Here is a 20702-nt window from a genome sequence, read left to right on the forward strand (position 1 = left end):
CTTAAAGAACATCAGGAAATTATCTCCGTGAAGAATATTATGCCCTTAATGCATTGTTCTCTGCCTTGTGCTGTATACATCTACAGTTGCAAGAAAAGTTTGTGAACTCTTTGCAATTACCTGGTTTTCTACATTAATTACTGAAAATGCGGTCTGACCTTCATCTAAGTCACAATAATAGACAAACACAATCTGTCTAAATTAATAACACACTAAACAGTTGTACTTTTCATGTCTTTATTGAACATATTGTTTAATCATTCACAGTCCAGGCTGGAAAATCCTATGTACAAGGGTATGTGAACCTTTGTGTTTAGTCACTGGTAGCACCTCCTATAGTGGCAATAACCTCTTCCAAACATTTCCTGGGGCTGATGATCAGACTTGCACAATGGCGAGCGGGAATTTTAGATCATTCCTCCATACTAAACTGTTTCAGTTTATCAATATTTCTGGGATACCTTGCATGAACAGCCCTCTGCAGGTCATGCCACAGCATCTCAATTGGGTTAAGGTCTGAACTCTAACTTGGCCAAATCAAAACACAAATATTCTTCTTTTTAAACCATTCGGTTGTTACTTTACTCTTGTGTTTTGGATCATCGTCTTGTTGCATCATCCAACTACTATTAAGCTTCAGGTGACAAACTGCTACCCTGACATTTTTCTGTAAAATGTCTTGATACTATTTTGTATCCATTGATCCCTCAACAGTTGCAAATTGTCCAGGCCCTGAGGCAGTAAAGCAGCCCCACACCATGATGCTCCTTCCACCATGCTTCACAGTTGGGATGAGGTTTTACTGTTGATGTGCAGTGCCCTTTTTCTGCCAAACATAGCAATGTGCATTTCTACCAAAAAGTTCAAATTTTTTTTGTCTCATCTCTCCACAGAACATTGTCCCAGAAGCCTTGTGCAACATCCAGGTGGTCTTTTGCAAACTTGAGACGTGCAGCAATGTTTTTTTGGGGGGAGCAGTAGTTTCCTCTGTGATGTCTTTCCATGAACACCATTCTTGTTCAGTGTTTTTCTTATAGTGGATGCATGAACAGAGACTTTAGCAAATTCTAGAGATCTCTGCAGGTCTCTTGCTTCTACCCTTGGGTTCATTTTCACCACTGTCAGCATTGCACATTGTGCTCTTGGTGCAATCTTTGCAGGTCTTTAGAAATTCTTTTGTAGCCATTTCTAGCTTCATGCATCTCTACAATTCTACGGTCCTCTGAAAGTTGTTTTGATCGAGGCATGGTGCACGTAAGCAGATTTTTCTTGAGAAGGGCAGGCTCTGTCAGTAACTTGACTTTGTCTTTATTTTATAGGGCAGAGCACCTCTGCACTGCACACCTCTAATTTCATCTCATTGATTGGATCGCCTGACTCCAAATAGCTTTTGTAGAAGGCATCACCCCAGAGGTTCATACTTTTTTGCACCTAGATTGTGATTGTTTAAATGGTGTACTCAGTATTGACACGAAGAAGTACAATTGTTTGTGTGTTATTAGTTTAGGCAGATTGTGTTTGTCTTTTATTGTGACTTAGATGAAGATCAGTCCACATTTTGTGAGTAATTAATGTAGAAAACCAAATAATTGCAAAGGGTTCACAAATGTTTTCTTGCAACTATATCTAATGATGCATTTGCCTATAAATGGAGAAGTAATTTATTGAATGCAAGTGATTTGCAGAATGTAGTAAGATAGCAGAAAAATAGCTCTTGCCTTCCTGCAATCAAAAACACCAATTTAAAAAAAATACAGCACTAATCTGACCAGGAGACATTTTAAATGATTGCAGAACTAGTTGCTGAGGCATGTAAGAGACATTTATTCCTTGGCAGTGATGCACAGTGGGAGCTGAGTCTGATTCCAGGTTTGGAATTAACAATTCTATTTTAAAATCAGATCAGTCTTTTTTTTAAAAAAAGCAAATGTCTAATCTTTATGAAGTGCATAATGATTGGGATAGTAAGGGCTGATGCACAACACTAAGTTAAACCCCAGATACAAAAATTTGCATGATATCTAATCGCAAATGTGGAGAGGAGTGAATACTATGTGACAAATCTTATGTTAATATTGATCTTATGATGGAGAAAATATTGGAGATACTTGATAAGGAAGGCAAATTCTCTTCCTCGACAAAATGCTGGCAGAGTTCAGCACATTGAGCAGAATATATGAAGAGGAAATATCTGATGTTTTCAGGCTGAGACCCTTCATGAGGTCTGGAAGGGAATGCAGTAGAAACTGAAATAAGAAGGTGGAGAGGAAGAGATACAAGTTGGCAGGTGACAGGTGAGACCAGGTAAGGGGGTGAAAGGTGGGTGGATGGGGGAGTGGAGTTGAGGTAAGAAACTAGGAGGGGATAGGTGGAAAAGGTAAAGGGCTAAAGAAATCTGATTGGTGAGGACAGTGGACTATGGAAGAAAGGGAAAGGGGAAGCCAGAGAATCTTATCTTCACCTATCACCTGTCAGCTTGTACTCCTTCCCTTCCCCTACCCCCACTTTATTCTGGCGGCTTTCCCCTTTCTTTTCAGTCCTGTTGAATGGTCTCACTGAAAAACGTCAACTATTTACTCCCCTCCATAGATGCTGCCTGACTTGCTGAGTACATAGAACATAGAATAGTACAGCACAGTACAGGCCCTTCGGCCCACATTGTTGTGCCGACCCTCAAACCCCTGCCTCCCATATAACCCTCCACCTTAAATTCCTCCATATAACTGTCTAGTAGTCTCTTAAATTTCACTAGTGTATCTACCTCCACCACTAACTCGGGCAGTACATTCCATGCACCAACCACTCTCTGAGTAAAACAACCTTCCTCGAATATCCCCCTTGAACTTCCCACCCCTTACCTTAAAGCCATGTCCTCTTGTATTGAGCAGTGGTGCCCTTGGGAAGAGGTGCTGGTTATCCACTCTATCTATTCCTCTTAATATCTTGTATACCTCTATCATGTCTCCTCTCAACCGTCACCTATGGTTCCTTCACCCTACCTCTATTATGTCTCCTCTCATCCTTTATCCCATGGTTCCTTCACCCTACCATTCTTTATCTTCCTCACTGGGACAAATTTATCCGTAACATCCTGCAAGAGATCTCTAAACATCGACCACATGTCCATAGTACGTTTCCCTGCAAAAACATCATCCCAATTCACACCCACAAGTTCTAGCCTAATAGCCTCATAATTTGCCCTTCCCTAATTAAAAAATTTTCCTGTCCTCTCTGATTCTATCCTTTTCCATGATAATGCTAAAGGCCAGGGAGCAGTGGTCACTGTCCCCCAAATGCTCACCCACTGAGAGATCTGTGACCTGACCCGGTTCGTTACCCAATACCTAGTATGGCATTCCCCCTAGTCGGCCTGTCAAGGTACTGTGACAGGAATCCGTCCTGGACACACTTAACAAGCTTTTCCCCGTCCAAACCCTTGGAACTAATCAGGTGCCAATCAATATTAGGGAAGTTAAAGTCACCCATGATGATAACCCTATTATTTTTGCACTTTTCCAAAATCTGCCTCCCAATCTGCTCGGTATCTCTGCTGCTACCAGGGGGCCTATAGAATACTCCCAATAGAGGAACTGCTCCCTTCCTCCAGCATTTTGTGTGTTGCTTGAGGATTTCAACATCTGCAGAATCTCTTAATTAAAATTTTCTTCCATAAGTACATGGTTGAACTGGATAAGTTTTTTTTTGTGCAACAACTTGAAATAAAAGGCAGTTATCAATAATGGTGTCCACTAAATTGCCAAAGTACACATCCAATATAGTCTTCACAACTTCCACTACCTACAACAGGACCCTGCTCAGGCATTTGCCATTAAACCTTGCAAAGTGTTAAACCTGCCCATGTACTTCCTCCCTCATTACTATCCAGAGTACTAAACAGCCCTTCCAGAAGAGGTAGTTTGTCACATATGAATCCATCAGTACTATTTATTGCATCCGGTGTGTATCCTGTATTGCATCCTACCATTATGACCTCTTCTACAGAAGCGAGCCCTGCTGGAGGCTTGGTCTGCTTTCAAGAGCACTTTCATCCGTCCGCCATACCAGCTGGGATCTCCTGATGGCCAACCATTCCAATTCCACTTTCCATTCCCGCACTTGCATCCCTTTCTAATATCTCCTCTCCTCTCAATTCACAGCCAAAGAAATTTAGAGGAGCAATACCTTGTATTCTGCCAGGATAGTTTCCAACTGGTGGTATGAACATAAAATTTTGAAACTTCTGATAACCATTCTCCCCCCCACCCCGTCCCATTTTTGCTATTTTTATTTTTTCTCTTGTCCATTCTCTCTCCCCTCCCCCCCCCCATCTGTTTATCATCCACACACTCCTCTCACTGGTTCCCCTCCCTTTCATAGTCATACTTTATTGATCCCGGGGGAAATTGATTTTCGTTACAGTTGCACCATAAATAATTAAATAGTAATAAAACCATAAATAATTAAATAGTAATATGTAAATTATGCTAGGAAATAGGTCCAGGACCAGCCTATTGGCTCAGGGTATCTGACCCTCCAAGGGAGGAGTTGTAAAGTTTGATGGCCACAGTCAGGAATGACTTCCTATGACACTCTGTGTTGCATCTCGGTGGAATGAGTCACTGGCTGAATGTACTCCTGTGTCCAACCAGTACATTATGTAGTGGATGGGAGACATTGTCCAAGATGGCATGCAACTTGGGCAGCATCCTCTTTTCAGACACCACCGTCAGAGAGTCCAGTTCCATTCCCACAACATCACTGACCTTACGAATGAGTTTGTTGATTCTGTTGGTGTCTGCTACCCTCAGCCTGCTGCCCCAGCACACAACAGCAAACATGATAGCACTGGCCACCACAGGCTCGTAGAACATCCTCAGCATCGTCCGGCAGATGTTAAAGGACCTCAGTCTCCTCAGGAAATAGAGACGGCTCTGACCCTTCTTGTAGACAGCCTCAGTGTTCTCAGACTAGTCCAGTTTATTGTCAATTCGCATCCCCAGGTATTTGTAATCCTCCACCATGTCCACACTGACCCCCTGGATGGAAACAGGGGTCACCGGTACCTTAGCTCTCCTCAGGTCTACCACCAGCTCCTTAGTCTTTTTCACATTAAGCTGCAGATAATTCTGCTCACACCATGTGACTAAGTTTCCTACCGTAGCCCTGTACTCAGCCTCATCTCCCTTGCTGATGCATCCAACTACGGCAGAGTCATCAGAAAACTTTTAAAGATGACAAGACTCTGTGCAGTAGTTGAAGTCTGAGATGTAAATGGTGAAGAGAAAGGGAGACAAGACAGTCCCCTGTGGAGCCCCAGAACTGCTGATCACTCTGTCGGACACACAGTGTTGCAAGCACACGTACTGTGGTCTGCCAGTCAGGTAATCAAGAATCCATGACACCAGGAAAGCATCCACCTTTATTCCACACCACACATTGTCTCCTGTCAGATTCCATATTTTCAGGTGTTTGTCACTCCAATTTCTGACATCATTCCCACCCTCATCTGTCTATCCTCATCTCCCTCACTGGATCCACCTATCACTTGCCAGTCCTTGATCCAGCCCTTCCATCAACTTTGTGATGTCTTATCACTCCTCTTACTTTCCAGTCCAGATGAAGGGTCTTGACACAAGATATCAACTGTCCATTACTCTCCATAGATGCTGCCTGACTTGCTGAGTTCCTCCTGACATTTTAATGTTGCTTTTATTCCATAGTTAACTGATAGTGGCTGTCGTGCCATTGACGATTGAACTTGCTTTCAGTGCCTTTAGCTGCACTTTAAGGTCTCTGTGATACATTGTGAACTAGCGAGTAATGTGCTGATCAGTAAAGGTAAAAACGTCACCATTTATGATCTGAAATCTAAGCCGCATTATATGGAAAAATTGGTCAAGCATCCAACCATCTGGGTTTCTACTTGCAGTGTAAACATTACACTAGACTGACTCTCAGTTGTTCACTGTGCCTTAGGTGTGGCTATTTATTTAACAAGCTGACAATCACAGACTCTCTGAATTGCATCTGCAGTTGTTGGGCCTGGTTGCAAGCAACCCCTCTGATTCTACATATAGAGGTTGAAACAGTCTCTTTTGAGTCTGGCCTTGACATCAGGTAGTTAATGTTAACCCATACACCTTTCCTGTCAGTGGTTTTCCTAGCCATGTAGTGACTGGTGCCAGTGATAACTTGGAATGCACTGCTGGAAACAATCAAAGAATAATTTTCAATAGGGAATTAGAAATGAGAAAAAGAATACAAGTCTGTGGGGGAGAAAACAAATGTGAGATTAGAGATTTATCTCAGAGCACAATTGGTCAAGCCTTTTCTGTGCTACAAGGTTCCACATGTTTTCTCTTTCTCGGGGTGCGAAGAAATATTTTGCTGTCATTGCAGAGCTTTCACTTCTGGTTCAAAGCAGACAGGAATATCTTGAACATACAAATTAGCAGTAGAACATTGATTGTAAGCAGCACTTCATTAAACTCAATGTAATCTTTAACATTGTGCATCTAGCTGCATCTGCTTTACAATTGAAGTTTTCTGGTTCTACAGCCTTAGAAGAGATTTATACAGAACTGTTATTCAGAGGAAAGACTTTTACCTGATCTCTGCCTGAAATTTTAAAAAGTGACCAAGTAATTCTAGATTCACCAACAAGAGGAAGCATCCTCTTTACAGCTATCCTTCTGAGACCCTTCAGGATCTTATTTCAATCAGATCCTCTCACCAGACTAGCCCATCCAATATATTCTCATAAAGCAACCCACCCTTTTTCTTAATTAATTTAGTCTGCCTTCTCTGAACAGCTTTTAAAGTATTAACATTTTTAGCCAGAGAAAGTGGCTCACCTGAGGACTGGGAGAAATTCAGAGTTCAGCAGAGGAGGACAAAGGGCTTAATTAGGAAGGGGAAAAAAGATTATGAGAGAAAACTGGCAGAGAACATAAAAACGGACTGTAAAAGCTTTTATAGATATGTAAAAAGGAAAAGACTGATAAAGACAAATGTAGGTCCCCTGCAAACAGAAACAGGTGAATTGATTATGGGGAGCAAGGACATGGCAGACCAATTGAATAATTACTTTGGTTCTGTCTTCACTAAGGAGGACATAAATAATCTTCCAGAAATAGTAAGGGACAGAGGGTCCAGTGAGATGGAGGAACTGAGCGAAATACATGTTAGTAGGGAAGTGGTGTTAGGTAAATTGAAGGGATTGAAGGCAGATAAATCCCCGGGGCCAGATGGTCTGCATCCCAGAGTGCTTAAGGAAGTGGCCCAAGAAATAGTGGATGCATTAGTGATAATTTTTCAAAACTCGTTAGATTCTGGACTAGTTCCTGAGGATTGGAGGGTGGCTAATGTAACCCCACTCTTTAAAAAAGGAGGGAGAGAGAAACCGGGGAATTATAGGCCGGTTAGCCTAACGTCGGTGGTGGGGAAACTGCTGGAGTCAGTTATCAAGGATGTGATAACAGCACATTTGGAAAGCGGTGAAATCATCGGACAAAGTCAGCATGGATTTGTGAAAGGAAAATCATGTCTGACGAATCTCATAGAATTTTTTGAGGATGTAACTAGTAGAGTGGATAGGGGAGAACCAGTGGATGTGGTATATTTGGATTTTCAAAAGGCTTTTGACAAGGTCCCACACAGGAGATTAGTGTGCAAACTTAAAGCACACGGTATTGGGGGTAAGGTATTGGTGTGGGTGGAGAATTGGTTAGCAGACAGGAAGCAAAGAGTGGGAATAAACGGGACCTTTTCAGAATGGCAGGCGGTGACTAGTGGGGTACCGCAAGGCTCAGTGCTGGGACCCCAGTTGTTTACAATATATATTAATGACTTGGATGAGGGAATTAAATGCAGCATCTCCAAGTTTGCGGATGACACAAAGCTGGGTGGCAGTGTTAGCAGTGAGGAGGATGCTAAGAGGATGCAGGGTGACTTGGATAGGTTGGGTGAGTGGGCAAACTCATGGCAGATGCAATTTAATGTGGATAAATGTGAAGTTATCCACTTTGGTGGCAAAAATAGGAAAACAGATTATTATCTGAATGGTGGCCGATTAGGAAAAGGGGAGGTGCAACGAGACCTGGGTGTCATTATACACCAGCCATTGAAAGTGGGCATGCAGGTACAGCAGGCGGTGAAAAAGGCGAACGGTATGCTGGCATTTATAGCGAGAGGATTCGAGTACAGGAGCAGGGAGGTACTACTGCAGTTGTACAAGGCCTTGGTGAGACCACACCTGGAGTATTGTGTGCAGTTTTGGTCCCCTAATCTGAGGAAAGACATCTTTGCCATAGAGGGAGTACAAAGAAGGTTCACCAGATTGATTCCTGGGATGGCAGGTCTTTCATATGAAGAAAGACTGGATGAACTGGGCTTGTACTCGTTGGAATTTAGAAGATTGAGGGGGGATCTGATTGAAACGTATAAGATCCTAAAGGGATTGGACAGGCTAGATGCGGGAAGATTGTTCCCGATGTTGGGGAGGTCTAGAACGAGGGGTCACAGTTTGAGGATAGAGGGGAAGCCTTTTAGGACCGAGGTTAGGAAAAACTTCTTCACACAGAGAGTGGTGAATCTGTGGAATTCTCTGCCACAGCAAACTGTTGAGGCCAGTTCATTAGCTATGTTTAAAAGGAAGTTAGATATGGCCCTTGTGGCTACAGGGGTCAGGGGGTATGGAGGGAAGGCTGGGTTCTGAGTTGGATGATCAGCCATGATCATAATAAATGGCGGTGCAGGCTCGAAGGGCCGAATGGCCTACTCCTGCACCTATTTTCTATGTTTCTATGTAAGAATTGTTAATTATCACTTATGTGTGTCCTGAAATCATATGTCATATGTGTCTTATTCCATGCTACATCTCAATAAATAATCTTCTAAAGTGACAGTTGAATCTGAAGCGATGGTTCCTGGGGAGAGTGCAAATTAGTTTTTACACAAAAAAATAGATGGCAAGCCAAATGTACCATCTTGTTTTCCTGTCAGACAGCTAATTAATGATTTTGCATTATTAATCTTTCTAAATGTTATTTGTTTCTTTTGAGCAAGCAAGGCTTAACATTTCAGTGCATTTAAAAATGATCTCTAATCTGAACCACAGTAGTTGTTCTCGGCCAGTGCAAGTCTGAATTTTTTTCTTGCACCTGACAAAGGAATAAATCTTGATCTAGTGAATTTGAAGCATATTAAAGGTGTAGGTAGAAAATGTGCAATGGTTAGAAGATTGTGTATTTCTTCCCACTTTGCCAATGCTGGGAGGTAAAGAGACTGGAACAGGTGTAGCTCTGAAGGTTTTTCTTTGCGTAATGTGAAGAGTGATGCTCGTACTAACTATTTTGAGTTGAGACTTTGCATAAAGTGGCAGGTTGTCTGTGTTTAGGACGAAGGCTTAGGGACTACCAAAAAGTAAAGCTTGTAATATCACATCTTCATGCATCATTAGACTCTGCAGAAGGAAAGTGTAACAAAGCAGCCAAGCCTTGATCTGTTCTGCAGCTGAGCTCTTTCAGGATGTGTGAATGTCATTATAGGTTAAAGCAGGATTATTTCTGACGATGTTGATTAAATGGATTACATCTTTGAAATAGTAAGACAAAGTCTTGGTTCATTAGAACTAAGATGTATTCATTGTTCTCTCTTGCACTATACAGTGCCTATAAAAAGTATTCTTCCCCTGCTCCCCCTCAGAAGTTTTCATATTTTATTGTTTTACAACATTGAATAACAGTGGATTTAATTTGACGTTTTTGCGGCAGGTGAGTAGAAAGACTTTCATGTTAAAGCGAGAACAGACTTCTTCAAAGTGATCTAAATTAATTACAAATATAAAGCACAAGATAATTGTGACCTGTATGCATAAGTATTCACCCCTTTCAAGTCAGTATTTTAGTAGATGCACCTTTGGCAGCAATTCCAGCCCTGAGTCTGCTTGGATAGGTCTCTATCAGCTTTGCACATCAGGACACTGCAATTTTTTCCCCATTCTTCTCTACCGAGCTGCTCAAGCACTGTCAGATTGCATGGGGTTGTGAGTGAACAGCCTCTTTTAAGTCCAGCCACAAATTCTCAATTGGATTGAGGTCTGGATTCTGACTTGGCCACTCCGGGACAAACTTTGTTTTTAAGCCATTCCTGTATATCTTTGGCTTTGTGCTTGGGGTCATTGAATGGAAAACATATCTTCTCCCAAGTCTCAGTTCTTTTGCAGACTGCACTGGATTTTCCAACAGGATTTCTCTATATCTGGTGCATTCATTTTACCCTTTGCCTTCACAAGCCTTCCAGAGCTTGCTGCAGAGAAGCATCCCCACAACATGATGCAGCCAGTGGAGATGGTGTGTTTTTGATGCGTGGTGTTTGGATTATGCCAAACATAGTGTTTGTTCTCATGGCCCAAAACTCATTTTTGGTTTCATCAGACCACAGAGCCTTCCAGCTGAATTCAAAGTCTCCCGCATGCCTTCTGGCAAACTCTAGCCGAGATTTCTTGTGAGTTTTTTCCCCAAGAGTGGCTTTCTTTTTGCCACTCTCCCAAAAATCTGCAACTGGTGAAGTACTCTGAACAGTTGTATGCGCAGTCTCTCCCATCTCAGCCACTGAAGCTTGTAACTCCTCCAGAGTTGTCACAGGTCTCTTGCTGGCCTCCCTCGCTAGTCCCTTTCTTGCAGGGTCACTCAGATTTTGCGGACTGCCTGTTTTAGGTAGATTTACAGCTGTGCCATATTCTTTCCATTTCTTAATGATTGACTTAACTGTACTCCAAGGGATATTCAGTGACTTAGAAATTTTCTTGTATTCATCTTCTGACTTGTGCTTTTCAATAACTTTTTAGTTGAGCTGCTTGGAGTGTTCTTTTGTCTTTATGGTGTAGTTTTGCCAGGATACTGACTCAGCAGCAGCTGGACCTTCCAGATACAGATGTATTTTTACTACAATCAATTGAAACACCTTGACTGCACACAGGTCTTCAAAAACAGATCTCCATTTAACTAATTATGACTTCTAAAACCAGTTGGCTGCAAAAGTGATGATTTGGTGTGTCACATTAAAGGGGGGGGTGAAAACTTGTGTAACCAACAATTTTGTGTATTGTGTTTGTAATTTAGATCACTTTGTAGAGATTTGTTTTCGCTTTGGCAGAGAAGTCACTTTTCCGTTGATCACTGTCAAAAAAGCCAAATTAAATCCCCTGATATTCAGTGATGTAAAACAATAAAACATGAAAACTTCCAAGGGGGTGAATACTTATTATAGGCACTATATTTATTACTAAACTCATGCTTTAAAAAGTGCAACAAAAATAAAACTGCAACATAAATTTGTCAGAATCAAGATGGTTGTTATTTGCTTTCTGAGGAGATGTACCCCTGAGTGAGCTGCTCACAAAGGGAGATTTTTTTTAAAAAAGGTTGACACATAAAACAGTACAGTATCACAGGTCCTTGGTCTTACCATGTCTATACTGAGCATGATGCAAAATTAAATTAAACTAATCCCTTCTGTCTGCGTATCCATGGGCCTGTCTCTTGAATGCCACCATCATATCTGCTTCTAATATATTCCAGGCACCTACCACTCTTTGGAATTTACATCAAATCTGCCTCTGCACATCGCCCTTTTGCCTCTTGTGTTTGACATTTCTACCTTATCCATGTCTCATAATTTTAGACAATTTTATCAGGTCTTCCTTCTGATCCTGCTCAAGAGAAAACAATCCAACATTGAGAGCATTCTTCCCAGATGCGCAAGGAGTAAGTTTTTAAAAGGTTACATGTGCTTCCTTGGCAGTATTTCTCTGCCACTCTTTTTCTTAGTCCACCAGGGCTGTTTGTTGGCTCATGTGGATGGGGTGCTGGTTGTTATTGCCTGTGGCCTGTACAATAGAGCTTTAGCAATACATAAAACAATTTAAGTGAGCGAATATAAAAATCAGAGTTGATCTTGTTTCTGGGTTGATTATAGTATCATTAGAAGGAGATGGTAGTATGTGAGACCCTGAAAGAAAGTGCCACATGCCTGTCCAGTGCTTTTCACCTAATATGTGTTAATGAATAGGTCCAATGTAATCTCTCAGGGGGTCACTTTGTCCAGCAGGAAGTGGCCCTGAAGGGGACAGGCTAAAATAGAGCACTACTCCCGGGTGCACCATCACATAACTTATCCCGACCATGCAGTAGTCCACGTGGGAAGACGGCTGTCATCACCTGGTGATTGCCATATGCTATTTCTTGTGTGGTTCATGTGGACAGGTTCAGTGATGGAGTCTGCTGGACCTGGTTGAGATCTATTCGGCTACATGTCCCTATACAGAGAACTATAAGCAAGCAGCAGCAAAGAATGTACAAACTATTAGCTGTTCTCTTTGCAGAAAAGTTGGGGAAATTGGTTTGAGCATGACTGGCTTGATGGTGCAGTTTTACAGTAATGTCTTTGTCCAAGAATAAAGAGGCCATGCGCATGGTACATCAAACGTAGCAATCAAGACCTACCCAGTGCAGGTGTCACCTTAATTAAGATGTTTGATTCCTAAGCACCTTACTCATCAGCAGCAAAGTGTTCTCCAGCTCAAATACCTACATGGGAATCATGGAAAAGAAACTTGGCCCAAAAACTTTCATTTCTCAGCACCATGTCAGCAACCAAGCAATAACAGCAAAACAATCCTTTCCTCCCTCCCTCCCTCCCTCTCTCCCACTCATGTACAGGCAGTCCTCCAATCCTAGGACAGGCTTCCTTTGGGCCTCCAGCCCCCATTGAACTCGAGGGCTTGCAGACATTTGACCTCCAACTGCTCCAGTAGACTAGCAGACCCAGGGCTTTGGCCATCAGGCCTCGACTTCTGGACCTCTGACTCCAGGCTCGCTAACTCTCATACCGGTGGGGGGCGGGGGGTGGAGGTCACCAGCCCTCAAGCTTCCTGATATATGAACCTCTGATCTCTCCTAGGACTCGCTGACCTGGGGTGGTGCACTAGCCCTCATTCACAGCTCCTGCCGGCCCAACCTCTGTCCACAGACGTCCTTCGTTCATATAGTTGCTAGTCGTCGAGGAGCAGAGACACAGATTCTTGCTTAACCTCACTTTCTTTAATCCCTATCCTAAACCCTAACTCCCTCTCTGTCCCCAAAACCCATCTCTGCAAACCTAAAATAACTGTCTGAACTGTGACCTTGTGACCGCTCTATACCCACTGCAGCAGAGATTGCCACTGAGTTGCATCTTTATTAAGTAATTCTCTTTATGCTCTGGGTCTGTGACCAGAAGCCTGATCCAAAATTTTTTTTAAAGATCAAACTAATCCATCAGGCTAGTGCCTAAACTCGGCAAAGTACTGTTGTTATAGCCTTTGAAAGAAGCAGGCACCTAGTGGTTTCTTTCCTTATCGGTGCATTTGTGTATTAGGTTTTCATTTCCTCAAAGCAGGTGCACAGGAGCACTGATAACCATACCTTTGCAATCAGTGTACATCTTCATTGCCTCCTCTTTCTATATCCAGAAAAATGCAAACCAAAATCGCAACTTTATTGTAATTCTATAGATTCATTTGCAAGCTCTCTGGTGCAGGCCCTGTCAGGTGGTCAGGTGTTCTTGAGAATTCCTGCATATCACAAATGATTTTAGAAACTGAGGGTGCTTGGGGCTGGGTTGTGGTTGTGGTGCTTGCTAATGGTGTCTACACCCTGAAAAAGACTTTTTTAAAGAAATGAAGTTAATGCTTAATCAGGTATTGAACAGAGGAGGCAGTTGCAGTGAGATAGATGATCAGGCCATGCCAGACGTTCCTGAGAGGAATTAATGCAACTTCCATGTTTAAAAAGGAAGAGCCAATCAAGTGCCAATGACCGGGTACCAGTTAGCTTTAACTTCATTGGTGAGAGAGATAATGGAATCTGTACTGTTGCAGTCGGAGAAAGAAAATTCTTTGCTTCAAATAGATCTGCTGTTCCATAGCTAAGTCCAAGACACATAGTAATCACGGAAAGACACTTGGATATGCATGCTCCATTACACATGTAATGGAGTGGTTAGCTTGTGAGCACAACTTAGTGAACTAGTGACCTGTTCCAGCTGGCACACTGCAACAAATCATGAAATGTGCTTTGCCACAGTGCATCCTAAGATGCTCAAACAGCACATTCACTAATATGTGCAGATGGGTACCGATGACTCATCAATTACTCAGCCTTATTTATAGCGATGCTAGTATCTGCTTACGTCGCGAATTTGATCTAGTTTTCTGACCCAGATTCTAAGGGAAAGCCAAATGTTTTGAAGTGGGTTTTGGCGCATTTTGCTACATAGGGAGCACCTGGATGAATTTGTTTTTTGTTTGCATATCAGCAATTTGGATAATAGACCAAATTGGGCAACTTGTTCGTCTCCTTCTAGCAGCATGCTTGGCTTCAACTTCTGTCTCCCAGTGGTTTCTGGCATTTGTGGAGTTGGAGTTGGCTTCATCATGTGCAGAGTTCGCAATGTTTTTAACAGCCTTAAACTTTTATCCACCTCATAAATTACCCCACGTAATGAGGGCTTCCACCTTATGAATGCTTCAGTGTTGCATTTACAAATCTAAGCCCTTTGCACTCATTGAAATCAGAAACTGCAACAAACTACGGGCAACACATAACAAGCATATTTCTAACTTTACAGCTGTCTATGGTGTCACTAAAAAGTGTCACCAAAATGACTCTGAATTTAATGGAATGAATATTTTGCTAATTATGCTGCTCATCTAACACCAAATATAAATGTTAATGTAAAATACAGGTAATAGTACTGATGCTTTGCACTTGATTTTTCTTAAAATAAATTATGCAGGCTTTTGTAAATTTTGTATGTAGCTTAGTATACATGAAGATGTAAAACTGCATCTGAGTATTGGTGAGGCATGAAATCAAATAAGATTGCACTGCGATGAATTTGCTTATTTTTGGTGACCATTGCCCTTTGGCGTGTTATTGGCAATCAACCACAGATTCCAGTTTGAAGAATCTCCCATAAATAGTCATTGCAGAGCAAATTACTATCTGGTGTCACTCTATAGTATAGCAGCTGGGTGGACTAGTTTAGTTCACTTGGTACTACCATCATGTTGGTTGTGATTACTGTTCATCTAACTTACTGGCCCTGTGAAAGACTGTTCTCTAAAGAACTGAAACAAATGACATGTTTAAATTAGTCATCCAGCAATTGAATTAGAATATATTGCAACCATTTTAAAGTTCAGCTAAAATTAAAAAATCACTATAAATAAACCCAAGATTTAGTTTTGAATTGCAACTCACATAACGTGCACCTGCAAGATCCCAAGATGGCATTTTTCAAAATATATGGCAGGATAGGACAACATACGCAACAGAGGAATTTCCCCAGCCTGTGGTATGGGTGCAAGGTTGGAGCAGAAGCAGCCTAACAAGGATGATAAACTTTAAACAATGGTTAACGTATGGGAGGGACTATGTCACAGAGATTGACAGGAGTTAACTGCTCAATGTTCTATGGTACAGACTCTTCAAGAGGAAACTTTGTGGGGCAGGGAGGGAGGAGTGTAAAATGAGGTTTTGCAATATTAATGAAGGAATACATTGTTCATTAAGGAAGAAGAATGTCTTGGAAATTCCTTCAAATGAATCAATCAGATTAATATCACTGGCATAAGTCAGGAAAAGTGTTAACTTTGTGGCAGCAGTGCAATGAAATACATGATAAATATAGAGGAAAAAACTGAGTTGCATTGTATATATATATCCATTAACTAGTTAAGTTAAAATAAGTAGTATGAAGTAACAGAAATAAAAAAAAGTAGTGAGCTAGTGTTCATTGTTTCAATGTCCATTTAGAAATCAGATAGCAAAGTGGAAGAAGCTGGTTGCCACCAGGCGTATGTTCCTGATGGCCATATGGATAGAACTTGGGAACAAGAAAAAGGATGATCATTTCGGGGGCATTGTGAAGCAGAATTTCTTGGTGCACACATCACTGAAAACTGCAGCATGGATCGATGAGGCTTTTAAAAGTATATGTCTTGCCTGCCTTCATTAGCTGGCATAAAATATAAGAGCAGGGAGGTTAAAGTTCACAGTAAATTTATGGTGTAACATTGGTCAGACCACAACTGGAGTATTGTGTGCTATACGTGTTGTCAGATTAAACAAAGGGTACAATTACAATGGAGCAAGTGCAGACGGAATTCACTTGATTGTTGCCTGGTATGCAGTGTTTCAGCAATTTGAAGAAACTGATGGGATGAATTGTTTTCCTTGGGAGTCTGAAAAGAGACCTAATTAAAGTGTACACAAGGAAAAGGAGCATTAAATAGTGAGCAACACACACAAAATGCTGGTGGAATGCAGCAGGCCAGGCCACATCTATAGGAAGAAGCACAGTCGACGTTTTGGGCCAAGACCCTTCATCAGGACTGACTGAAAGAAGAGATAGTCAGAGATTTGAAAGTGGGAGGGGGAGATCCGAAATGATAGGAGAAGACAGGAGGGGGAGGGATGGAGCCAAGAACTGAAAAGTTGATTGGCAAAAGGGATAGAAGGCTGGAGAAGGGAGAGGATCTTGGGACGGGAGGCCTAGGGAGAAAGAAAGGGGGAGGGGAGCACCAGAGGAAGATATAGTGAGAGGGACAGAGGGAGAAAAAAGAAAGAGAGGGGAATAATAAATAAGGGATGGGTTAAGAAGGGGAGGAGGGGCATTAATGGAAGTTAGAGAAGTCGATGTTCATGCCATCAGGTTGGAGGCTACCCAGACGGAATATAAGGTGTTCCTCCAACCTGAGCGTGGCTTCATCTTGACAGTAGAGGAGGCCATGGATGGAAATAGCAGAATGGGACGTGGAATTAAAATGTGTGGCCACTGGGAGATCCTGCTTTCTCTGGCGGACAGAGCGTAGGTGTTCAGTGAAATGGTCTCCCAGTCTGCGGCGGGTCTCGCCAATATATAGAAGGCCGCACCTGGAGCACCAGATGCCGTATATAGTGAGAAGCTTTTTCTAATAGTTATTTATGAATAACAATCATGTGTTTAAAGTAAGGAGTAGAAGATTTATTGAGTTTCCAGGAAGAATGTTTATCGTGGTGGCATTAAAGGGCTATTAGAAAGCATGTGAAAATGCAGGGAATAGAGGGCTTTGGATCATGTGCAAGCAGAGGAGGTTTTGTTTTAATTTGGCATAGTGTTCAGTGCAGAAATCATAGGCTGAAGAGCCAGCTTTTTTGTACTGTTTGATGTCATTATTTAAGACTGGAAATATGCCAAATAGAGATGTTATTCAATACAATAGGTGAGGATCTTAATACAATCACTGTCGTTAAGGAGGCAGCGATGAGCAAACTTGTGCACTAAAGGTAGACAAGTTCCCTAATCCTGATGGGATGTATCCCAGGTACTGAAAGAAATGACAAAAGTTATAGTGTGATAATTTACCAAAATTATCTGGACTTTGGGCAGGTCCTGGCAGATTGGAAGACGATGTCACACATTTGTTTAAAAATGGATGTGGACAAAAAGTGGCTAACTATAGGCAAGTTACCTTAATGTCTGTAGTTGGGAAATGCTTTAAGAAAGAATTAGTGAGACATCTAGATAGAAGTGGTTCAATCTAAGAGCAGGTCCTGTTTGCCAAGCTGACTGGAGCATATAATGAGTGTGTAAGAGAATCTGTGGATCTTGGATTACCAAAAGGCACTCAGTAAGATCCTGCATGACCATTAGTTAAGGATGCATGGAGTGGGGGTAAAGTATTAGCAAAGATAGAGGATTGGTTAACCAATAGGAATTGGGATAAATGGATGTTTCTTTGAACAGTGGCGAGTGGTGCGCTGCAAGGGTTGGTGGAGGGCTTCACCTGTTTACTATATACCTTAACGGTTTGGAAGAGATAACTGAGTGTAGTGAATCTTAAGTTTGATGACACTAAGTGGAAAAGCAGATTGTGCAGAGGATGCAGTAAGTCTGCAGAGGGTTAGATATAGGTTAAGTGCATGGGCAAGGGTCTGGCAGATGGAATGCAATGTCAGTAAATGCGAGGTCATCCACTTTGGAAGGGAAAATAAAACATCAGTGAAGGATTGAAGCATGCTGTTGTGCTGAGTCTTTATGCACTGCAAAAGGTTGGTTTGCAGATGCAATAGGTTATCAAGAAAGAAAATGGAATGTTGACCTTCATTACTTGAGAGCAGAGAGGTCATGCGGTCATGCTTTCAAATCCCTTACTCACTCTTCCTTCAGTTAGTCCTGACGAAGGGTCTCGGCCTGAAACATCGACTGCGCCTCTTCCTATAGATGCTGCTTGGCCTGCTGCGTTCACCAGCAACTTTGATGTAGGTCATGCTGTAACTGTACAGGGTACTGGTGAGGCAACACCTGGAGAGCTATATGCGGTTGGAGAAACAACATAAATGTTTGTAACATTGGAACAATGAGTTGCTGGTCTCCACTCTTGTTGCAGGAGTGACCCCTCTGTCCCTCACTGGAAAGAGAGAACTTGTCTGAGATACTGAAGTGCTGGTTGGCGAACCGTAGTTTGAAGTCTGGATCAATGGACTCTCATGCTGCTGCGTGCAATTTGGGGTTTTGGGGAGGGGTTGGTGCTTTTGCTGGTGCGGGGAAGAGGTCTTCAGGGCTTTGCTTTATGGGGTTTCTTTGTTTCATGGACTTCTGAGAAGAGGATGAATTTCAGATTGTAAACTGTATACATACACTGTTAAATACACTTTGAAATGTACTTTGAAACATTGAGGAATGACATACTGGCTTAGGAGGTAGTGCAGAAGAGGTTCATCAGGTTGATTTGGAGATGAGGGGTTTAACCTAAGAGGAGAGATTGAGTTGCTTGGGACCATACTCACTGGAATTCAGAAGACTGAGAAGGGTTCTTATTGAAGCATAAATTTATGAGGGGAATTGTTCAGATAGGTTGTTTCCACTCGTTAGTGAGACTAGAAATAGGGTACATAATCTCAGAATTCAGAGGAATGGATTTAAGATGGAGATGAGGAGAAACTGCTTTTCAGAGAGTAGTGAATCTGTGGAATTTCCTACCAAGGGAAATTTAAAAGGCTACCTCATTAAATATATTTAAGACACAGGTTTTTGCATATCAGGGAATTTAGGGTCACGGTGAAATGTCCTAGAAGTGGAGCTGCACCCATGGCCATATCAGCCATGATCTTATTCAATGCTTAACAGGCTAGATGGCTACTCCTTCTATTTATGGTTTTAATATTAATTCTATAAAGATAAAAATGACACAGTATATTAAATGGGAATTAAGAGAAAGTAAATTTTTAACTTTTTATCCCTTAGGTGACATTCATGGACAGTACACAGACCTTCTGAGGTTGTTTGAATATGGAGGGTTTCCACCTGAAGCAAACTACTTGTTCTTGGGAGATTACGTAGATCGGGGGAAGCAATCTCTAGAGACCATTTGCCTCCTCCTAGCATACAAGATCAAATACCCAGAAAATTTCTTCCTTTTGCGAGGAAATCATGAGTGCGCCAGCATCAATCGTATCTATGGGTTCTATGATGAGTGTGAGTATTTGGCTAGATATAATACCTGCACATTTTATAAGGTCGGGGGAGAAGAGTTCAAATAAAACAATGTAAATATTTTGGAGGGAAAAGTTATTTCTTAAAGATACTGTATATTTTGTAACTGTATAATGTGACTGATTCCATTTTGCAGTAAAAAGGCTTAATTTTATTTAAATTGGTTTTAGCAGATTTATTAAGTAATCCAAAAAAAGTTTATATAAAACGGAAAGTTCACTTGTATACTTGGCAAACAAAATTAGCAAAATTTGATGCTGTAAAAGTTCATAATGCAGCCCAAATCCCAAAAGGCAGAAAACATGGAAATGAAAGTGGGCCAGATCATACTGGATCACCCACCGCCGGAATCTGTCCTTGCGTCCTTGTATCAGGACAGGATGAAAGCCAGGAGTTCACTGGCTTTGTCCACGTGACAAGGAGACCTCAGTTGGCAATGTGAAACTTATATGTGAAGTGGCAATTCAGGAGCAAACTTGAATCACTGAAGGATGCTGGACAGTTATGGCAGACCTTGAGTACTACTACTACTACTACCACCACCTGCAAACCAGACGACATAGGTGACAACAAGTTTCACTCCTATATGAGCTCAATGCCTTTTAACCATCAAAACACGGAAGCACCTTCATGAGCTCCCACAGCCACTGATTACAGTCTCTGAGGCTGATGTGAGAGCATCCTTCAGGAGGGTGAATCCACAGAAAGCTTCTGACCCAGGTGAGGTATCTGGCTGGATACTAAAGACCGTGCTGATCAACTGGCTAGAGTGTTCACTGTTACCTTTAACCTCTCGCTTTGGCAGTCTGAGGTACCCACCTGCTTCAAACAGGCTTCGATTATACTGGCACCCAAGAAGAACATGGTAATCTGCCTCAATGACTATCATCTAGCAGCAGTTACATCCAGTGTGATGAAGTGCTTTGAGAAGTTGGTGATGAAATGTATCAACTCCTGCCTAAGAAGTGACATGGATCTGCTCCCATTTGCCTGTCACTGCAACACATCAACACCAGCTGCCATTTCATTGGCTCTTTACTCAACCTTGGAACATCTGAGCAACAAGGGTGCATACATCAGGATGCTCTCCATTGACTACAGCTGAATACTACTATCCCCTC

The 20702-nt window shown here is 41.9% G+C and overlaps 1 protein-coding gene across 1 annotated transcript in view; it reads left to right on the forward strand.

Annotated features, from left to right (window-relative positions):
• ppp1cb (protein phosphatase 1, catalytic subunit, beta isozyme) overlaps positions 1 to 20702 on the forward strand; it is a 117374-nt gene that overhangs the window by 77035 nt on the left and 19637 nt on the right. Inside the window, exon 3 of the mRNA XM_063040680.1 lies at positions 19333 to 19563. Within this exon, the coding sequence (XP_062896750.1) occupies positions 19333 to 19563 (231 nt within the window). The remainder of the gene's footprint in view (positions 1 to 19332; positions 19564 to 20702) is intronic.

Source organism: Mobula hypostoma, chromosome 2 (assembly GCF_963921235.1).
Source record: "Mobula hypostoma chromosome 2, sMobHyp1.1, whole genome shotgun sequence".
Taxonomy (NCBI): Eukaryota; Metazoa; Chordata; class Chondrichthyes; order Myliobatiformes; family Myliobatidae; genus Mobula; species Mobula hypostoma.